Source organism: Sinohyriopsis cumingii, chromosome 14, assembly GCF_028554795.1.
Source record: "Sinohyriopsis cumingii isolate HCF-2022 chromosome 14, ASM2855479v2, whole genome shotgun sequence".
Classification (NCBI taxonomy): domain Eukaryota; kingdom Metazoa; phylum Mollusca; class Bivalvia; order Unionida; family Unionidae; genus Sinohyriopsis; species Sinohyriopsis cumingii.
The window spans coordinates 120,670,200-120,690,053 of NC_142974.1; the positions used below are offsets into that span (position 1 = coordinate 120,670,200).

Genomic DNA, 19,854 nt, shown 5'->3' on the forward strand with positions numbered 1-19,854 from the left:
TTGTTGATCGTATAGGAAAATTATGTGAATTCTTAATATCCAATATTTCTACCATAAGAACTGATTTGACAATCTTGCTCTTTCTAAAACTATCAGAGATAGTTTCAACAATCAGCAGTTAAAGAAAAGGAATGATTTTGAATTCCTTGGAAAAAAATTTGGGCCAGTAGAGTTATAGTCACTTTGAGGGACCCATGTTTAACATCATGTTTATGATATTGTGTTGTCATATTTCATCGCAAAATCTGATGTTCCAAAGTCAATCGCAATTTTCTAGTCAACTTGCATGACACATTCGTCTTTATACTTTTTCCAGCCCTGACAGAAACTTTCAAATAATTATAAGAAAAATGATTTGGCTGTATTTCAGAGTTTTGTTTTGCAGTATTTGTCCTTTTGTACACCTGTCATCGAATTGAGCATATTATGTTGCGATGCTGTCCACCTGTCTGTCTGTCTGTTTTGTGTAGTTGGCTTTCTCACAGTTCTCTACCATTTCCATTTAAAGCAGTACTGCCTTTGCAAATCATAAAATAATTAAAATGTTCTTTCTGTCATATTTGTAAGTAATTGGACATGATATATTTCAGTATTATTGCAACCACACATTGAATGTTTCAGAGTAAGTTTATTTTTGGAAACTTAGTAACAATCTTGTCTACCAGATTTCAGATAATAAGGTACTAAATGGATGAATTGGTCTGATAACTGATAACGAGTTGTTAAATGAATTAATTGGTCTGATACCTGATTCATGTTGCCAAAGTCTAGACTGTATATACACTATGTAATAGCTTTATCAGATGAGTTTGATTGTATATTTCCAAGTTAATCTTGTATCTGTTTAGAAATTTGAAATAATATGTTGAATAATTTAAATGCAAAGGTACTGCATGATTTTTATGCTGAGTAAAATAATCAGTGTCAACTCTTAATAGAACAGAAAATAGGTCAGTTGAACACCTATAGACTGCCTGATATTTACATCATCTTTTCAGATTATTAAGTTCCTGTTACATGGTATGTGCATTTAAGATCAAGAAATTCACAGATAACTTTCATACAAATTAATGTTTAGAAAATAAGTGGCAGTGCCAATTTTGTAAGGTCAGTTTCGCATCACTCGGGTTATATGTGTTACTCAATAGTTTTCAGCTGATGTCGGATGTGTAAGGGAAGTGTTCACATCCCATAGACTTGATTCCTTTTCATGAAACCTATGTTAATTTCTTTAATTACATTTGATTCATTGTAATGAACCTGTGCCATTCTTGTAATTTAGAAAGAGGGTTACTACCTTGCCCCGTGTATGCTCCGTCAGGCAACACCGAAAGAAATGATCTACCCTGAATCAGATCCTGAGAAGGAATGTACATCAGTCCTATGCTTCGTGTGTAAAGGGAAGTTTCTACCACCACCTATTTTTCATAGACTTGTTGGTGCATGTTTAACTCAATGGCCCATTGCCAAACAACAGTCTGAGAATCTCATCTTCTGTGGTTGCTGTCTGTTTGATCTTGACAATTATCACAGATTGACCCTGCACTTTTTTGGCCATGTCATATTTGCTCGAGTTACAATAATGGGAATCACAGATGAGAGTCAATCTTCAAAGGTCTGCACTGAAGCTAGAAAGTTCATCTTTGAGAACCTGTCAAAGATAATTGGAAACCTGGGCCAGAGTCTAGAGTTTGAGCTACATATACAATGCCCTGATTGTGATGCAGACAGTCTTAATGGCTTGATTGCGGTGCCACTATTCGAAAATGAAATTGTAGTCTGTCATTCACATGTCAAGAGTCATACACTTGTCTCCCGACAACTACTAAAATTTTGGTTTGATGATGGGGTGAGTATGAATAGTAGAGCTGGTTTATGACAAAATGTTTGTACCATGGTTAACCACTATATTTCAGAATTTTCCACAATATGTATTACATCATAACACAATTATATTAAGGACCAACAATTCAGTGTTCTGGGGCAGGGGAGACACACTTCTTTGTTTAATTTCCATATGTCAATAGCTGGAAACAATCTTGCTCTAATTTATATAAAAAATAACATGATACTACATCAATGAAATATCTCAGCTCAACCATAGCCTCCCCCCTTCAATTAAATGTCCGATATCTTTTATTCGAAGAATTTTGCTAAGTGTGCGTTATTTGTTGTAAAAGTTGTAATCTAAAAACTGTAACTAAAGCTGGACCATTAACTTTACACTATAGCTGATACGGTGAATGACATCATGCTGACCTTAGAGAACATTTTGATAAAAAAAGAAGTGTTGATGATGAAGCCTTCAGTGTTCTAGCAAAGTTATTGCTATTGTAGGCAGGGAAATATTTAGTGGAATGCCAACATCGGGGCAAAATATGTGTCACAGAGCCCCATTAAATATAAAGCACACTCCACAAATGAGAAAATATTAAGTGGACTTGAGAAATTGCATACAGTTCAGAGACAATAAATCCTGGATTATTTGTGTCTTGCAAAACATATTCTCATACTCTAGTAAGTAACTAAAGCGTGTTGTTTTAATTCCAGATTTTTTCGAAAGCAAAATCTGGCCTGAATATGCTTCACATCATACCCCTTGACCACCATGTTGACATATGTAACACGTGTCAAACACATGATTTAACGATTGTATATATAATTATATTGGTAATACTATTAATTAGAGACAGATACAATTGTTTTGTAAAAATATAATTTTAAGAATTAAGATATCTTGGATAATGAAAATAAACTTAAAGTCCTAATAATGTTTCCTACCTGAAATATTCTCAGCATGTTGTTTATTTTTTAATGTTTTTCTAATTTCATGTTGTTATTTTTTGTAATAATATTATTATGTTTCTTATCTTATAGGTGTTGTCTAAAGTTGTAAAGCGCTTAGAGCTTCTAAAGATTAGGCGCTATACAAAGTCCTCATTATTATTATTTATTATTATTATTATTATTAAAAAAGTAAATGCTACATTACATTTAGCTACATGTTAAAACTTAAAGCAGTGTGTTGAGCATGAGTACCACTTGGAAGTCATTATATTCTTGCTTTATGTTTCCTGTTACCAATAAATACAAAATTAATGGAAATTACAAGTATGGCTATTTAAAATGTTTTGCATGAAAGTACCTTTGAGTAACACTGATTGAAATGGTCATAATAATTGCTTTCTTCAGTCATCATTTATATGACTTGAATGCTGAGAGTTTCTGGTAACAAATGTTTAACATTTTTTATCCTGAACAGGCTGTTGTTGAAGGCAAGGAGGCAGGAAAAGAGTCTGATGTATCTGCAAAAGGAGAGGATGCCTCAGCGGAAAATGTGCCCACTACTTCCAGTAAGAAAGGTAACTCTGAAAAAAATTGTTCAGGGAGGTATATATCATATTCTCTTGTTCATCTGTCTGGCCTGCAATATTATATGCTCAAATAGTCCTGTAGTGTTTGATGGATTGTATTGTCTTCTCCATCTGTCTGTTTGGCATGCCGTAGTAACACCACAACTTGTCATCCTCTATTTGATGGATAATATTCTCTTGTCTGGCATGCAGTAGTGTTAGCCCAGAGGCAGGAAAGAATCCAAAGTATCAGAAAAAGGAGAGGTTTTCTCAATGCAAAAAGTGCCTACTACCTCTGGTAGGAAAAATATATCAACATATTTTGTTATGGTGTATTAATTTGTCCATCTATTTGGTTTGCAATACTGTTACCACAACTTTTCATGTTGTATTTGATGGATTGCGATGAAAGTTGGTACATTTACTGGTCATCATCTAAAGCTTTGCATTTTGACAGATCAACTAGCTCCTGCAGTTTCTGCAAAACTGTAACTCTGCTAAATGAAAGCATGGGTGGCATGTATGTCTGTCAAGTGCAGAAATTGTTTTTAGTTTTTCATTAAGTTCTCCTTTGAATATATTCACCAGTCACTTTATTTAAGAATATAAGCTCTCCTGCCTTCTGAATCTAGTCCTCACAAAGGTGAAAATTTGTATTTCAAATATATATATACATAGAGAGAGAGAGAGAAAACGGTTTTTGTTGTGACCTGGACAGATGTAATTCACTACACCTCCCAAAAACTAGTTGGACTTTGTGTAATATTTATTCATGTATTAAGGATTACATTATTTTCATTCAGACTTATTACATCTTAATCTACAGGTCCTATAATCCTCTTTCAAAATTTGACCACGTCTTTGTGAATTTCCTTCACCTATATGTACTGTGTTCTCTGGCCGCATTGTTCTCACAGCTACATTGCAGTGGAAAAACGTGTTTTTAGTTCATGTTTCTGCACTCTGTCTATCGCTATAACACCACTAGCATAGCGGGTGTCTGTGACATTGTTGGATTGTTAACATTATTATTATTATTTCTGTATCCCTTTGTCATTTCAAAACATAATAAGATGAAGTGCAACACGTAGAGCCCTGTAATGGTGGATTTACCAGGGATCTTATTGATAGATCCTTCTTTTCATCTACCATCACTACTTTGCCGGTAATGCCGCCATGTACACTAGAAGTCATACAACTGACACTTGTACTAACATATGTTGATTTTGACAAGCCATCATACAGATATGGATAGCTATTTACCCCCTGAAAGATACCATGACAGCCTTGGAGAAGACGGCCATGCCTTGTCTATACCTCCAGGTATGCTTTATATGGATGTATATCTTGATCTTGATGAGGAGGACCCACACATTGAGTGTGGTGATAAACCTGGCGATAGCTAACACTCAAATCCCACCATGGGGAGGACTGAGTATAGCTTTAAAGTGGCTATAGAGGAAATTTATCTGGTGTTATTGAACTCAGAAATTTCCACCACCTCCATCTTCTACACTGGCATACAGCGTCAGGGCATTGGTCAATATTGACAATGGGAAAGTCATCCCCTCCTTTCATCTTCTCCACTGTCTAAACCTTCTAAATAAATCCCCCATACAAAACTACACCATGGTCTATTTCACTGTGTCTTCCTGTGTCTACCTACTTTAAGGTGGATTAAAGATGACTTGTTTCTTAAAACTGGGCATGGTTGTCTACCACAAAAAGTGCATTTGCAACATCGTGGTCATGTCTTCTAGTTGAAGTTTGCTTGATGGCAATTTTCCGGCTGGTGGGCAAGGCTGGCAATGAATGCGCCTGAATTCATTGGTCCTTTATGAAACTACTCAGCTCCATCAGCATCTACTTCCACAGCAGCATATTAAGTTGCTATTCTCCAGAAACATATGCTAAGTTATATTTTAGTCAAAGAAAAGAACCATCTCATTTTCCCTTTTGCATCATCTAGGTTTTCATATCAATAATAGGAAAAGTCCAACCTTGTATCGGGGGCCCCGAGTGGCCGAGTGGTCTAAAGCGCTCTCGGTTACGGATTACTGCCATCTCACCTATGTCTGCGTTGGTTCGAGTCTCGGATTCAGCTAATGTGGGTATGTGAGAAAGCTTGCCAGTAGCTTCTTGTGGGTCGGTGGTTCTTCCTGGGGTTTTTCCGGGTTCTTCCTCCACCATTAATACTGGTCGCCATGCATAGCCTGTCATGTGCTGAAAAATGGCGTTAAACCCCACAACAGCAACAACCAACATTGTGTCATAAGTTCATCCATCTGGGTATAGAGTTTCTCACCCAACTGAATTTGGTATGTTCCCCCCCCCAAAAATCCCCAACTTGAGTGGTCCATTTCCAACGAGAAATGGGCAATAGCCAGGAAGTTTTGTAAAACTTAGAGTATTCATTGCAGCAGCAGATCTTATCCAGCTGGGTTGCCTATTCATGCACCCTTTGCAGATGTCTTTGATCTCTGGATGCCCATTTTCAATGTCACAATCACAGCTGGCTCAGAGCAGGTATACGTCTCAAACATCCCCCACCAAATCTGACAGTATGCATAGATGCAAGCACCTCGGATTGGGGAGCTCATCAGTTCCATGATTTTGACATTGTCAGTGACCAGTGGAAGGTGGAAGACATGCGTCAATCTCTTGGAAACCATGGCTATCATCAAAGGTTTTCAGTTTGGGAACCGTTGTCTTCAAGACAGGATCGTGCTCATAATGTATGACAGCTCAGTTGTAGTGACCGATCTCATACAGGACAGTATCAATTCACCACAACTCTGCATTTTGGTCTGGGAATTTTCCCGTTGGTATGCACAATGCAATATCGACATCAAACATATTCCTGGCAGACTCAATGTTTTGGCCATTTCTTTGTCAAGGAGGGGACTGCTTCTCAATACTGAATAGCCCCACTTTCTATCAGTCTTTCATCACATTTTTGCCAGGTATTGGGGCATCTGTTGATAGATCCTTATGCAACCAGGCCACAGGGCCATGTTTATTTCCCCAGTACCACATCCCTTTATTTGGTCCCTCGATGTTCTTTCGCTCAGTTGGGAGGGTCTGTATGCCTTTGCCTACACCCAAAAAAAATCTTAGTTCAAAGATCATACAAAAATTGATTGGTCAGAAGTAAAATGATTTGTATTGCCTTTGTCCACTGGGATAAATCCTGGATAAATGATCTCCTAGATATAGTGATAGATATGTCTTAAAACATTACAGTTAATCTTCGACCCACATATTATATCCTTGCCCAGAATGCATTCTCCTTCACGCTTGGCTTTTGTAAGGATAGTCCTGCAGCAAAATCAACCCATCAGTCATGGAGAAAACTGCATGTGCTAGAATGCCCTCCACTTTAAAGGCCAACGAAGGGAATGACGTGTTTTCAGAATTTGGTGCAAAGTCATAAACATTGTCCCTTTGAGTGCCTGTTTGTCACAAGTTTCAGACTATTTGCTTTGGCTGTTTGAGGAGTAAAAGTTGACTCTGATTACTAATAAGGGCTACTGTTCTATATCATACACCTTCCATCATCATGGCCTGGAGGAGCTTGGTCATAACAAAAGACTGATTTGTTGTCCAACATTTACTTACAGAGGCCTAAATCACTCACTTTGTTTCTAAAGTGGATATGTTCTTATTTGGCAGAATTCAAACAAGTACAGCCTTTAGCCAATACCTTCATAAAGCTCCTTTCACACAAAACCTGTTTCTGGAGAGTATTGGCTTTGGCATGCATAGTCGGTGAAATTGATGTCATCTCAGTTGACCCTGCCTACCTGTTTGTTTTGATCAGATGGCCTGTCAGTTCTTATAATGCAACCCAGTTTCATCGCCAATAACAGGTTTCCATTAGAAGGCAGTGAAAAATTAATCATATGTCCTCTCTCCTGTATTGACATGTCCCAAGTGGCTTTCAGACTGTACCCAGTACATGTGCTTATCTGAAGCGAACTGAGCCAATTCACGGGGTCCAAAGATGTATATTTCTCCCAATTAAATATTGGGAAGAGGACATAGCCTCTCAAACCCTCTCATCAAGGATGAAGTGGATAATATCTACACTGACTTATCGCCAGAACCAAGTTGAATAATGAAGATCTCTGGCAATGAAATATGGGCAGTCTGTACAAGCCTTACCTGTTTCTATCACAAATATTGTCATGAAAGTAAATTGACATGCATAGTCAACCTTCTTGAGTTTTATCATCAAAACTTGACTTCACAAGGAGACTCAGGATTGGGTAGACCCAATCTCAGTGCACAAGTGTTTACCAGACCCAGTTGACATCAGCACAACCTCTGGATGAACATGTGCTGCATTTGCCTGAAAAAATGTATGTTGTTGTTGTTGTAGGGTTTAACGCCATTTTTCAGCACACGATAGGCTATACATGCGGCCAGTATTAATGGTGTAGAAAGAACACGGGAAAACCCCGGAAAGAACCACCAACCCACGAGAAACTACTGGCAAGCTTTCTCACATACCCTCATTAGCTGAACCCGAGACTCAAACCCATGCAGACAGAGGTGAGATGGCAGTGATCCGTAATGGAGAGCGCTTTAGACCACTCGGCCACTAATGTATGTGGTAAGAAGAGCTCGTTATCTCTTCTTTTCAGACGTAATCCATCCATGTCACCTCCAGTAGCGCAGCTTGCATTTAGAAGAGTAGGGTAATTGTTAACCTTCGTTTGGGGTATCCAGTATTCTTCCCACAAATGTTACCTGGGATGTACTTTGGATGCTGAACTATGTTTTGCCTGGAACACTTACTCAATCACATTGCTTTAATAAACTTCTAGCCTCCCCGCAATGTGAGCATCTAGTTACGCGGTGTTGAACAAGGTAATGAACAAGAGTTGTTTCATATTGTCTATATATTATAGACAGAATGATGAATTTTCGTCTTCAGTAGGGCTGGATTTGTGAGGTCAGGTATGTTTTCTAGAAGAAACATAATTTGCTAGAATATATCTTTGTATGGGGAATTAATTAGTTGTCCAATCCTTGTAGAAGTAATAATATTGGAGAAATCTGAACAAATAGCTGATTTCTTGGTCAACTGCTCGTGCTTTAAGCTATGAATTAGATGTTATCCATGTAAGCAATATCAGGTCCCTCTGGGATCACTTATTCCAAGAGTTACTGCCCTTATTGACTTTCAGCTGGATGCAGTGTTCAACTAAACTTTTGTTAATGCAACTACTCTTACAGGTTTAATTCGCATGACTGTAAGACCTGACTATAAGACATGATTGTAAGGCATGACTATAAGGACTTATGTACACCCGTGTCAATTGTGCATAATGTGTTAAACTTCATCTATAATCCAACCATCAACAATTACTTGTTACCACTCTGGATTCCATATTTCTGATCCAGTTTCAATAAAACTTCAACCGCTCTGGTGGCTAGTGGTTAGAGTGTCTGCCTCAGATGTGGGAGGACGTGGGTTTGATCCCTGGCCGAGTCATACCAAAGACTTATAAGTATGGTACTAACAACTACCTCGCTTGGCCCTCAGCATTAAGAGGTTAATGTTAGGACTGGTCAGCTTGGTGTGATGATAATGTAACTGGGTGGGACATCATGCTACATGTCTCCCAGTGCTCGACATCACAATAAACTGTACCACTGTAGATGTGGTAGTGATATGGCTGAAAAATTGTTAAAGCTACATTAAAAATCCCAATGACACACACACACGCACACAATAAAACTTAGAATAAGTGTTTATATAATCAAAATCTCAGATGAGCTTGATAATGAGTGCGATTGCAGCATATTATTGATGTGACTTCTAATTGGCTACAATTATGTATGCCATGTTTCTGACGCATCCCTCATAAAGATTTTGGACAAGTTTCGTGAATGAGATCTACACACAACTAATGAGATCATCTTGCATCTTGTTACCTGAGAGTTTGCCTACTCAGAAAGCCATATTTCTAATCTGATCTTTTACCAAACTAATGTATCTAGGTCAAATATGCCCTGCATATTGGTGGAAAGAATGTACTGCACACCAGGATACTTTTTTATATTGTGAAAAAAATTACATCAAGCTATCACAGGATACTTTTTTATATTGTGACAAAATTGGTTTTTGCAAGTTGTTGTTGTGGGGTTTAATGCCATTTTTCAGCACACGGTAGGCAATGCACGGTGGCCAGTATTAATGGTGGAGGAAGAAGCAGGAAAAACCCCGGGAAGAACCACCGACCCATGAGAAGCAACTGGCAAGCTTTCTCACATACCCACATTAGCCAAATCCGAGACTCAAACCCACACAGAGAGAGGTGAGATGGCAGTGATCCGTAACGGAGAGTGCTTTAGACCACTTTAGGCCACTCGGTGCTCCTGGCTTTGCAAGTAAAACTTATTCTGAAAATAACAAACTCACTCTCATTTGGTCCATAAAACCTGGAAGATGTTGCGTACTTTTTTATTTAGGTCATTTTCCACTGTGTGCGAATGTTACTATGGGCACAGAGAACCAATTAGATGACCATATATTGTAATGTTACTCTTTATCCAAATTACTGGACGTTAATGTTTAGAGTGGCAAAATACATATGAATTCTATGATATATCGAAAAGATCGTTGAAATGATGAGAAATACTAGACTTGAATGTTTAGAGAGAAAAAAACACATGCATTCAGTGAAAGATGTATTCAAAAGGAGACCTTTGAAATTATGAAAATTACTAGACTTTGATGAATAGAGTGTGGAAACAAACATACATTCGATGAGCGATATATCCAAAAGGAAACATTTTAAATGAAGAAAGTTACTAGACTTGAATGGTTAGAGTGGCAAAACACACATGCATTCTTTCCAAAAAGAGACCTTTCAAATGATGAAAATTATATGCTGTGCAGCTCATTCTTGAACATTCTCTAACAGGTACTTTACATAAATCTTCAATTTGATGAGTTATCCCAGTTTACACTTAACAGTGACAGCAATTAAATGAACATGGTTTAAATTTCAAACCTACTATTATTTGTAACTGACAATACAAAGACTTGTGATAAAAATTATGTTAATTTTTCAAGCAATTATTTGAGCCATAACAGCTTTCATTATTTTACGTCTCATATCTAAGGCTGGTTCCTTAGCACATACTTAATTGCCTATGACCATTAAATTATTTTGATTTTTCATAAATTTACAATCAAGGCTGATCTAAGACATTTCTATCACTATCACAAAATTATAAAAAAAAGTTTTTCTGAATGGAGGAGAAAGCTGGTCTTTCTAGTGGTACTAATATTAGCAAAATATTAAGTCTTAATATAAACGTTAGGAACTAGAATATATAAATTACATTCCAGTAGATTACTAGTAAAACTAAGTTCAACTACAACTAACTGGGTAAGCGAACCTGGGCTTACATCCTGGGGCATAATCACCAGTGCTATTCATTTTCTCTTACTGCTCAACAGACAACTAGAGCCTCATTTGCATATAAAATGGAATGGGTGATATGCACCTGCTTACATTAGATCTCATCTGACAGACATCCCATTAGTCATAGATTAATACAAGTATTGAGACAAGTGTAGCCCTCCCGTTGGTCATATAAAATTATACAAGTAGGAATGAGGCAGGTGCAGCTCTCCCATTGATCATAAATAATGATACAAGTAGAAATGAGATAAGTGTTGATCTCTATTAATTTAAATTTTTACTGTTTCAGAAAAACTGCATTGGACTGTACTGAATCGATGCTTGCCAGAGCTGACGAAGGATCTTGATATTAGGGTCGTAATGATGTACATTCAGAAGAAAGAGCTTTTTGATGATGTGACAATACGTGACATCTTGGTAAGGACACAGAATTCAGGGGACGGGAGGGTGTGTTGACAATTAGATGTATATTGAGGTACCTAGCAGAGTTCGTGTGCATGACCCAAAGAAAGCAACTTAAACCAAATATGACAAATTTATGTACTCATCTCAACTTAAACATTGACTGCAATTCAAATTGGAATAAAAGAGACTAAGATGTTTTCCTTTTCCATTATTTAAAATAAATTTAAACAAAATATCCAAAATACATTACCCATGAGCGGTGAAAAAATGTACATAATAAACATAAGGAACAGTTTCCAATCTTGTTCCAGCTGGGTAAGTTAGCTATGTATATACCCCATCAACAGGGTCGTCTCAGCACATAACTATTCTTACACTAGTGAGGAACATATTAAGCTCAGAAAAATCAATAGATTAATGCATATACAACTAGATGGCAACATCTTTTAATGCTTTAAATTTCAATAGGACTCTAGCAGAGTATTGCTGAAAGAAAGATAGGTGGATATTGAAGTGTTAGGTATCTAGTGAACTGTGGCCATTTCCTCCTCCCTTTTCTTGCTTTACTTCCGCCTTATTTTTATAACAAGTGAGCACCCTTCCCCATTAGATATAATCCATGCAGCATCCCTGAAGTGAAAGCACTGGACTTGCAGCTGGAGAAGACAGTATAGAAGCTAAAGGGCAATGTTTAACATCTGGGTTACAATTAAAGCTGTACTGATTAATCAACCATACTCATAATCGGGCTGATTATTAGAACAATCGCTGTAATCAGTATCGGTAGATATAATCGGTGCCGATGTAAACAAATTTCCACAATATAAATTCAGTCATAACATTCATGTTGAGAAGGCTTGAATTTTAAGTCAGAATTAAATAGTGGAAATTAAGGAACAGTGGTCTCCCTAGGATTTTAAAACTAGGAGTCCAGGACACCCATTTTGGTAAAAATAAGAGTCCTGCCAGCGAAAATTGTAGTCCCCTCCAAATAATAATGCAAACTAGAAGGAGTATTAGTTGTCAGTGAGTTTAATTTCTACATTCTTTATAACACCAACATAGCTCTTGTTTGCCCGTCAGAGTGAGACTGAATTTTGTCAATCCAAAGAATGTTTTATTCTAAGCACTAAGCTAGGTGTCACACAGTTTCTTACACTTAGCTCTACTGTCCCATCTAAACTATCCATTCGAGCAACATTAATACGCTTCTGAATCTCGTTACAATCTTCGTCAGTTAGCCATTTAACCCCAAAATGCTTATCTAAATTTGTGAATGGCATTTTGTTTAAGTCTCGATTATGTGGTCACTTGCACTGAGTATTCCGCGACACTCGGAAATGAACACAATAATGAAAGCTAAATTTATTTATTTTGATGTACTTTTATAAATGACCACATGTACATCTCTGGGTCTTTCTGTCTCTGAATTAAATCACTGTAAATAAAAAATACATGTACCTTGAAAAGAAAAATGAAGGCTAACATGGATAACTAACACTTAGAAGATACCTAATAGTAATAAAAAATCAGTAAGGGGGGATGGGGTAGGGCTTTGGTTTACTGGCCAAATAGGAGTATGATCCGTCAGTGCATGGGCTGGAGCCCTCACTTCACCCCTTACCCCAAAAATTACTCTAACACAATCCAAGGATTATAATCAATTAAGAAAACACTAGCTGGGAACTAATAAACACTAGGTAACTAAGAATGCTCCTTTAACTTTTGTTTGTTATATAGAGGGACAAGGAACCTACGCATGGGGGAAAGTATGAGGCACATACATCACAGGGCTAAGTCACATGGCGTTATACAATTGAACAGGCCTGTGAAAGAGTTTCAGAAAAACCAATGCATAGGAAATGGACAAACAGGATACAAAGACGGGGCAAAACATAGTAAGCATGGTTACCCTAATAACCTACAGAATAATAACCAATCCAAAGTCCTTTTCTTCTCTATATAATAATATAGAGGCCATCTTTTGGCCAATTCAAATACAGTGGGGGATTTTTCCGTGCCCCAATTTAAGAGAAGCATACAAAAATAAAATAAATGCGGTTTCTTAAAACAGGGCATGGCTGTCTACCACAAATATAAATACGAGAAATGTCTCACTATTAGCACACTTTTAAAACAATAGGATTTATTTATTTTCTGCTAATGTAGCTTTGCAACCATTTCCCTTTCAATTAGAAATCTAAATTAAATGTAAAGTTCTGAAAATATAAATACAAATTATTGAGATTAAAATTACGACTGAGAATATTAATTTAGATATGAGAGGTGGGAGAAGCATTTAAATTTTTCCCCTCTCTTAAAACAATAAACCAAAATGTAAGAAAACTCAAGGGGAAATTTGACACAAATGCTGTCCTTACACACAAATTTATAACATACAAACAAAATAGCACTACACATATAGCATACATAGGACATAGGAGACCTTTAGAAAAGGTACTTGAAATTGAAAAGGGAAGGGAATTCGGCTGAGCAACAGAAGCCCAAGCTGGATGAACAACCATTTAGAATACCAGGTACATTAGGGAAAAGAAATAACCCATCACAAATTTAAAAATTTTGATCAAAATTCTATTTTAAAATGAAAAACAAACAGGTACCATAGGGGGTAACATAGCAACCTGAAAAAATCTTTTTTAAAAGGGGGGGTGGGGATTAAACCCAGCCGCTAGTCTAAGCCTTTGAATTTGCCATCCAGCTATTGCATCATTTTCTTTTGATGTACTCTTATATAAAAACTTGTACATCGATGGGTCTTTATAATGGCAATATGTGCATCAAGGAGTCTTTCAGCCACCGAATTCTGGCATTGTAAATATCAGTGCATTTTACCACCCAGCTGCCAGTCTTTTGCTCAGCAAATGCATCATGTTCTTTTGATGTACTCTTATATAGGAACTTGTACATCGATGAGTCTTTCAACTGAATTCTGTCATAAATATCAGCACACCTAACTGATCAACACATTTGCCCACTAAGCAGGTGGCTGAAGCAAGATTCTTTGAATTTTGTAGACCACCTATTACATGCGTACGGAGGACTCCCACCTAAGTGATTTTCTTCGTCCCAGATAAAAAATGGCGTCCAAATATGCTTGAATAAGTATTTCCGAGACCTCTGCAGTAATAAACATTTGTTTTGGGGGTTAATTTAAAGACAGTATATTCTTAAAAGTAAATATTTTTTAACACACCTGCCGTAAACTACTGCTGATTACACACAACAAATTATCAATACCATTCATGCACTCATCCCAATCTCAGCAGCCAACAAGCCAATGAGGCCTCATGTGGCTCTTGAACTTCCAGAATACACATTAGCTGAAAGATAGGCAGAATAGATAGCCAGCAAAATTTCCAACTACTACGAAATATGACTCACTATAGTTAATATGTTCTTTAGCCAGTATTTCAATGCTGCTAATCAACGAGTAGTGGTCGGATGCTGAAGAAGCTGAACACTGACATACAAATATTATGCAGCATTGATATTGGCATGCCAGTGCCAGCAACGTTACCCTTGAAAACCCCAGATGCTGAGCATCTTCAGTGCGCAACTCTCAGCGTGGTGCGTGCATCCATCCAGCCACATGGACAACTTTGTATTATCTTACTTGATTTAAAGCATTGTTTCAAGAGAGCGAATCGATTGAAGTATTAATAGTGACTAGCAATTGTACACCATTAAATATACTACCAAGATTATGCATAATTTCGAACTCGAAACACTCAAGGTTAGTCTGGAATTGCGTCAAAGTAAATGCAGTCGATGAGTCCAAAGCAATTTGTGCACTTTAAAGCATGCATTTCCAGGATTCTGAAAACTATATGATATCAGTTATTGTCCAGTACCTGCGCTGCATGCACATCATCAGTATGGCCTGTTTCTGGCAGATTAAAAAGAAAGGTATGCTCCACAGTTAAGCTCAGTAGCTGCAGCAACTTGTCGTACTCTTACTATTGATGCCATGCTGAACCAGAAGCAGCCATTTGCATTTGACGACCCGAGAGCTATTAATTTGCACAAAGCTATTGCAGAGCTGATGGCAGTAGATGTGCAACCATGTTCCATTGTTGAAGACATTGGAATTTGACATTTGAAATCTAGGGCTGCCAAAAACCACGGATAAGTTCACTTGGTACCCGTTGTGCCGTTTAAAAGGTAATGGGGTACTCGTTAGAACATGAAAGACATGTACAACCCTAGTTACCCCACTGTCAGATTTTCACAAACTTGGAATTTTGTAGGGTGACGAAACAAACGGACTCTACATCATTTGCACATTGTTTACCCCACTTTATCACTATTTCACATTCTTTTTTTTTTGTGCATTTTTCCAATTTGCTCTTTCGCATTTTCACATTCGCACTTTACCCACACCGATTGGGAGATGGCTGGTAGTCTATCGATGGAGATAATTTGTTTTCCTGTTGTACTTCAAATTGTCTGTTGTAAATTAAGCTATAATATTTTGTTTGATTTGTCAATAATAATGATCTAGTATTACCATGTTGTTTCTTTTATTAATAAACTTCATTCAACTTCCAGTGTGTTTTGTTATTTATTACTCATGGCGAATGGCTTTGAAAGTCAACTTCCGTTTGAGAACTTGAATCCTAAAAGGAGGTTTGCACTTAAGTATGTAAGCTAAACATTTCAATATTAAATTATAAAACACTAGTATTGTTTTGAACTGTGAAGCCGTTTGCACAGCCCAGCATGCATCAGCCGTTTAGTAGTGGGCCACTGATGTATAATAGGTGGTCCTACTCCTAAATATAGTCGGCTAATGTGGGTATGTGAGAAAGCCTGCCAGTAGCTTCTCGTGGGTCGGTGGTTCTTTCCGGGGTTTTCCCGGGTTCTTCCTCCACCATTAATACTGGCCGCCATGTATAGCCAATCGCGTGCTGAAAAATGGCGTTAAGCCCTACAACAACAACAACATCCTAAATATAGACTGAAGCTGCAACTCAGACCAGCGTATTGTTGGTGATATATGATATTTTGATAGTGTTGTCACCAAATTATTTTTGTGAATGGGTACTCGTCATTAATTTTCAATACCCTGGTTTTTCACTACGGTCTGGTACCCAGTTACCTGGATCTGTTGACAGCCCTACTGACGTCCAATGCTGAACCGCGCTATAATATTCCAAGACGGAAGTTCTTTTCTACATTTTTGATACCTGACATGCATAGAAAGCAAGGTGCTTGATTTAGTTTCTGCCATCTCTGACCTTAGTTTCACCTCTAATGTGTGGTCAGACCCATTCATTGGTTTAGCCTTGTTGACTCTTATTGCACACTGGCCGACAAAAGACTTTCAGCGGAAACAGGTAATTTTAGCATCAACACCTCTCGATTAATCACATACAGGAGAATATTTGGCGTGCAAACTGGACAAATGTGAGGAATACAACCTTCCTAAAACTCGACAGCATCAGCTGTTTTGCACACGATGCAGCTCATTGTCAGTGACCACCGTCTGTCGCAATGAGCTGTCAAAGATGTTTTGGCAATTTCACAATCCAATATAGCAAGTTCCGGCACTCCATCCTGGCACAACAGCAGCTCATAAAGCAGCAGGAAAAAATTGGCATTGCCCATAAAACACTCGTCCACGCTGAAATTCTACGGGCAATATGTGTGGGGGACACATTTTCCTATTCTGAAAATGCTCGGAATGTGGCTAGCTCGAGAGCATGAAGGAAGTCAAGGTATTCAGACAATGCACAGTGATATGTTGACATCACTAAACATATGCTTTACAGATGTTGCCAGCAACAAGAAGCTTGTCTTGGTCACCATCCTGGATCCACGATTCAAACATCGCCTATCCAGCGAAGAATTACTTGTGACAAGATCCAAAGAATGGCTTAGAGCAGAATGCATCATATTTGCATTAGCTGACCAGCAGGAGGAACCCCCGACCCAAACAAGAAAAACTGAAATTGAAACAAACGCCACTGGACCATCAACGTCACATCTCCGGGATTTGTTTTATGTGGTCTGTGATGAACTTGTCCATACCATCAACAAAATAACTCACTTGGATGATGCCATTGGCGCAATGCTTGAATTGTATCTGGCGGCCCTCTGTTGCCACGAGAAGAAGATGTATACAGCTGGTGGAGCACTCACAGGTTTCAGTTCCTCTACTTTGCCAAATTAGCTAGATGGTATTTGTCTGCACCAGCTTCAAGCGTTCCGAGCGAGCAGTTGTTTAGTGGCGCAATCCAGATTTTTTGGATCGTTAATTGGCGAGAAGGGAGAAATGTTACTGTTGTTTAAATAAAACTACCTCATCTATTCTTTCAGTATTAGTTGCTGCCAGTCACATCTAAAGAATGGGTATTATTCATTTTAATTATTATTGGGCTATAATTATTAAAATTTGTTAGTTATTTATTGAAATCTAGTAATAGCAACCTGCATCAGTGAATGTAAGTTAAAAGACTAGCTTAATACATTGTTATTCATTCATATCTTGAATTGGCAAACCATAATGTGTATCAGTGTTAGTTTTATAGTACTTCTTCCGGTTCCTGTTTTTTTATTTATAGAAGTTCAAATTAACTTGCTGAATAACTCACAAGACGCAATACCTTAATACTAATTGGCTTATGTTTATGAACTAGTCATTGTTATAAAACAAATAATAATGAAATAATTTGTGTCATAATTGGTATCGGCAGTTTTAATAATCGGCATAATTGGCCAAAAGTGACATCGGTACAGCTTTAGTTACAATGACTTTCATTTTAAATATCAACCGCTCCAGTGGCCTAGTGGTTAGAGCATCCAGCTGGGATGCAGAAGGTCATGGATTCGATCCTAAGCTGAGTCATACCAAAGACTTACAAAAATGGTACTAACAGCTGCCTCACTTAGGCCTGATCGGCCTGGTATCAGGATAATGTGACCGGGTGGAACATCATGCTACATGTCTGAGGCATCCTGCCCAGTGCTAAATATCACTAGAAACTGCCACACTGCAGACATTATAGCGATATGACTGAAAAATAGTTAAAGTTACGTTACAAATCCTAATCACACACACACACACACACACACATTTTAAATAGCATTTCCCTTCCTTTATTGCATCGAGTTTCCAAGTGGTCTAAAGTGCTGCCATTACTGATCATTGCTATCTCGTCTCTGTCTACATGGGTTCTAGTCTTGGGCTCGACCAGTGTGGGTATGTGTGAAAGCTTGCCGGTAGCTTCTCATGGGTTGGTGGTTCTTTCCGGGGTTTTCACGGCTTCTTCCTCCACCATTTATACTGGCCGCCATGTATAGTCTATCTTGTGCTGCAAAATGGTATTAACAGTCACTTATTTTGCATTGTTTCATATTTGTTTCTTGTATTTAAATTAACAACTGAAGCAGAACACTTGATATCGTGAGTAGTCATTGAAAATGGAAAACTTGTCATTGAAAAGTCATTGAATGTCAGCTCTCCTGATCTGTATGAACCCAATCAATTGATCCTAGACCTGCACAGCTTTTCACCACGTATAACATTGATAATGTAGTCTCCCTATCCAGAGATTGACCTACGTCTTGACACCATTTCCATTAATACAGGTGCTTACAAACAGCACATCCCAACATAAGAAAGTTACTTTCTGGCATTAGTGGCACTTTCTGATGTAAGTTGTTGTTGTTGTTGTTGTTGTACGATTTAACGCCATTTTTCAGCACAAGATAGGCTATACATGGCGGCCAGTATAAATGGTGGAGGAAGAATCCGGAAAACCACCGGAAAGAACCACCGATCCACGAGAAGCTAATGGCAAGCATTCTCACATAGCCCCCTCTGATATAAACAGTGTGCTTATCCCATTATGGATCTTGTACACTTCCCTCTTTAAGGAAATATTAACACTCCATAACATGTTCCACCACCCTTGCTTCCAGAACGTCATTGTTTTGATGATCGTTGTCATCTGAACTTAAAATTATCATAAATTTGAGGGGTTGCCATGAAATATCTTTGAATTTGACAAAAAATACCTTTTTGTGTAAAGTACTTGAACTTTTTGACAAGAGAAAATACAAAGCTTTAAACTGATTATAAGTGTATTACATTTTACATTTTTTGGGGTTTATTTAGCTATTTTCCTTAAATAAGGAACAAAACATTAAATTGGATTACATTGGGTGGATCATAGATATATGGTACTGGTTGTCATCATGTGAATTAGCATCCCTTTGCTGTTATAGTACTGATTTGTTTTTGTTCTGCTGTTATTCCTGTGTATGCAGTAATAAAAGAAGTAAAAATAGAGAGAGAAAAATTTGCAAGGGAAATTATACTAAAGAACTTGAAAAAAATAGGTACTCAGTACTGGACACTGCTGACCAGGTGAAATTACTGGGTGCAGGTCCCCATGGTGACATGTATATGTCATTTGGCATCTGTCACTGGACTCCTTGGTCTAGGCGCTGGAACCAAACAATGGGGGCTAGTCACTGGGCATTATGATGAATGCAATTAAGCATTTGTTTTTGCCAGTATAATACTTTATAGTTCCACGACCAAGACCAACAAGTAATCCGTGCCATTAAAGAAAGTGATTGCACTGACTACCAGATAGTGCAATTCATACTTTTTACAGTCCCCTCAT

General features: G+C 37.8%; 1 protein-coding gene across 1 annotated transcript in view; it reads left to right on the forward strand.

Annotated features, from left to right (window-relative positions):
• The window catches only part of LOC149784717 (uncharacterized), a 172,569-nt gene that overhangs the window by 62,224 nt on the left and 90,491 nt on the right, over positions 1 to 19,854 (forward strand). Inside the window, exons 10-12 of the mRNA XM_089933038.1 lie at positions 1,283 to 1,849; positions 3,263 to 3,362; positions 11,085 to 11,212. Coding sequence (XP_089789164.1) covers positions 1,283 to 1,849; positions 3,263 to 3,362; positions 11,085 to 11,212 — 795 coding nt within the window. The remainder of the gene's footprint in view (positions 1 to 1,282; positions 1,850 to 3,262; positions 3,363 to 11,084; positions 11,213 to 19,854) is intronic.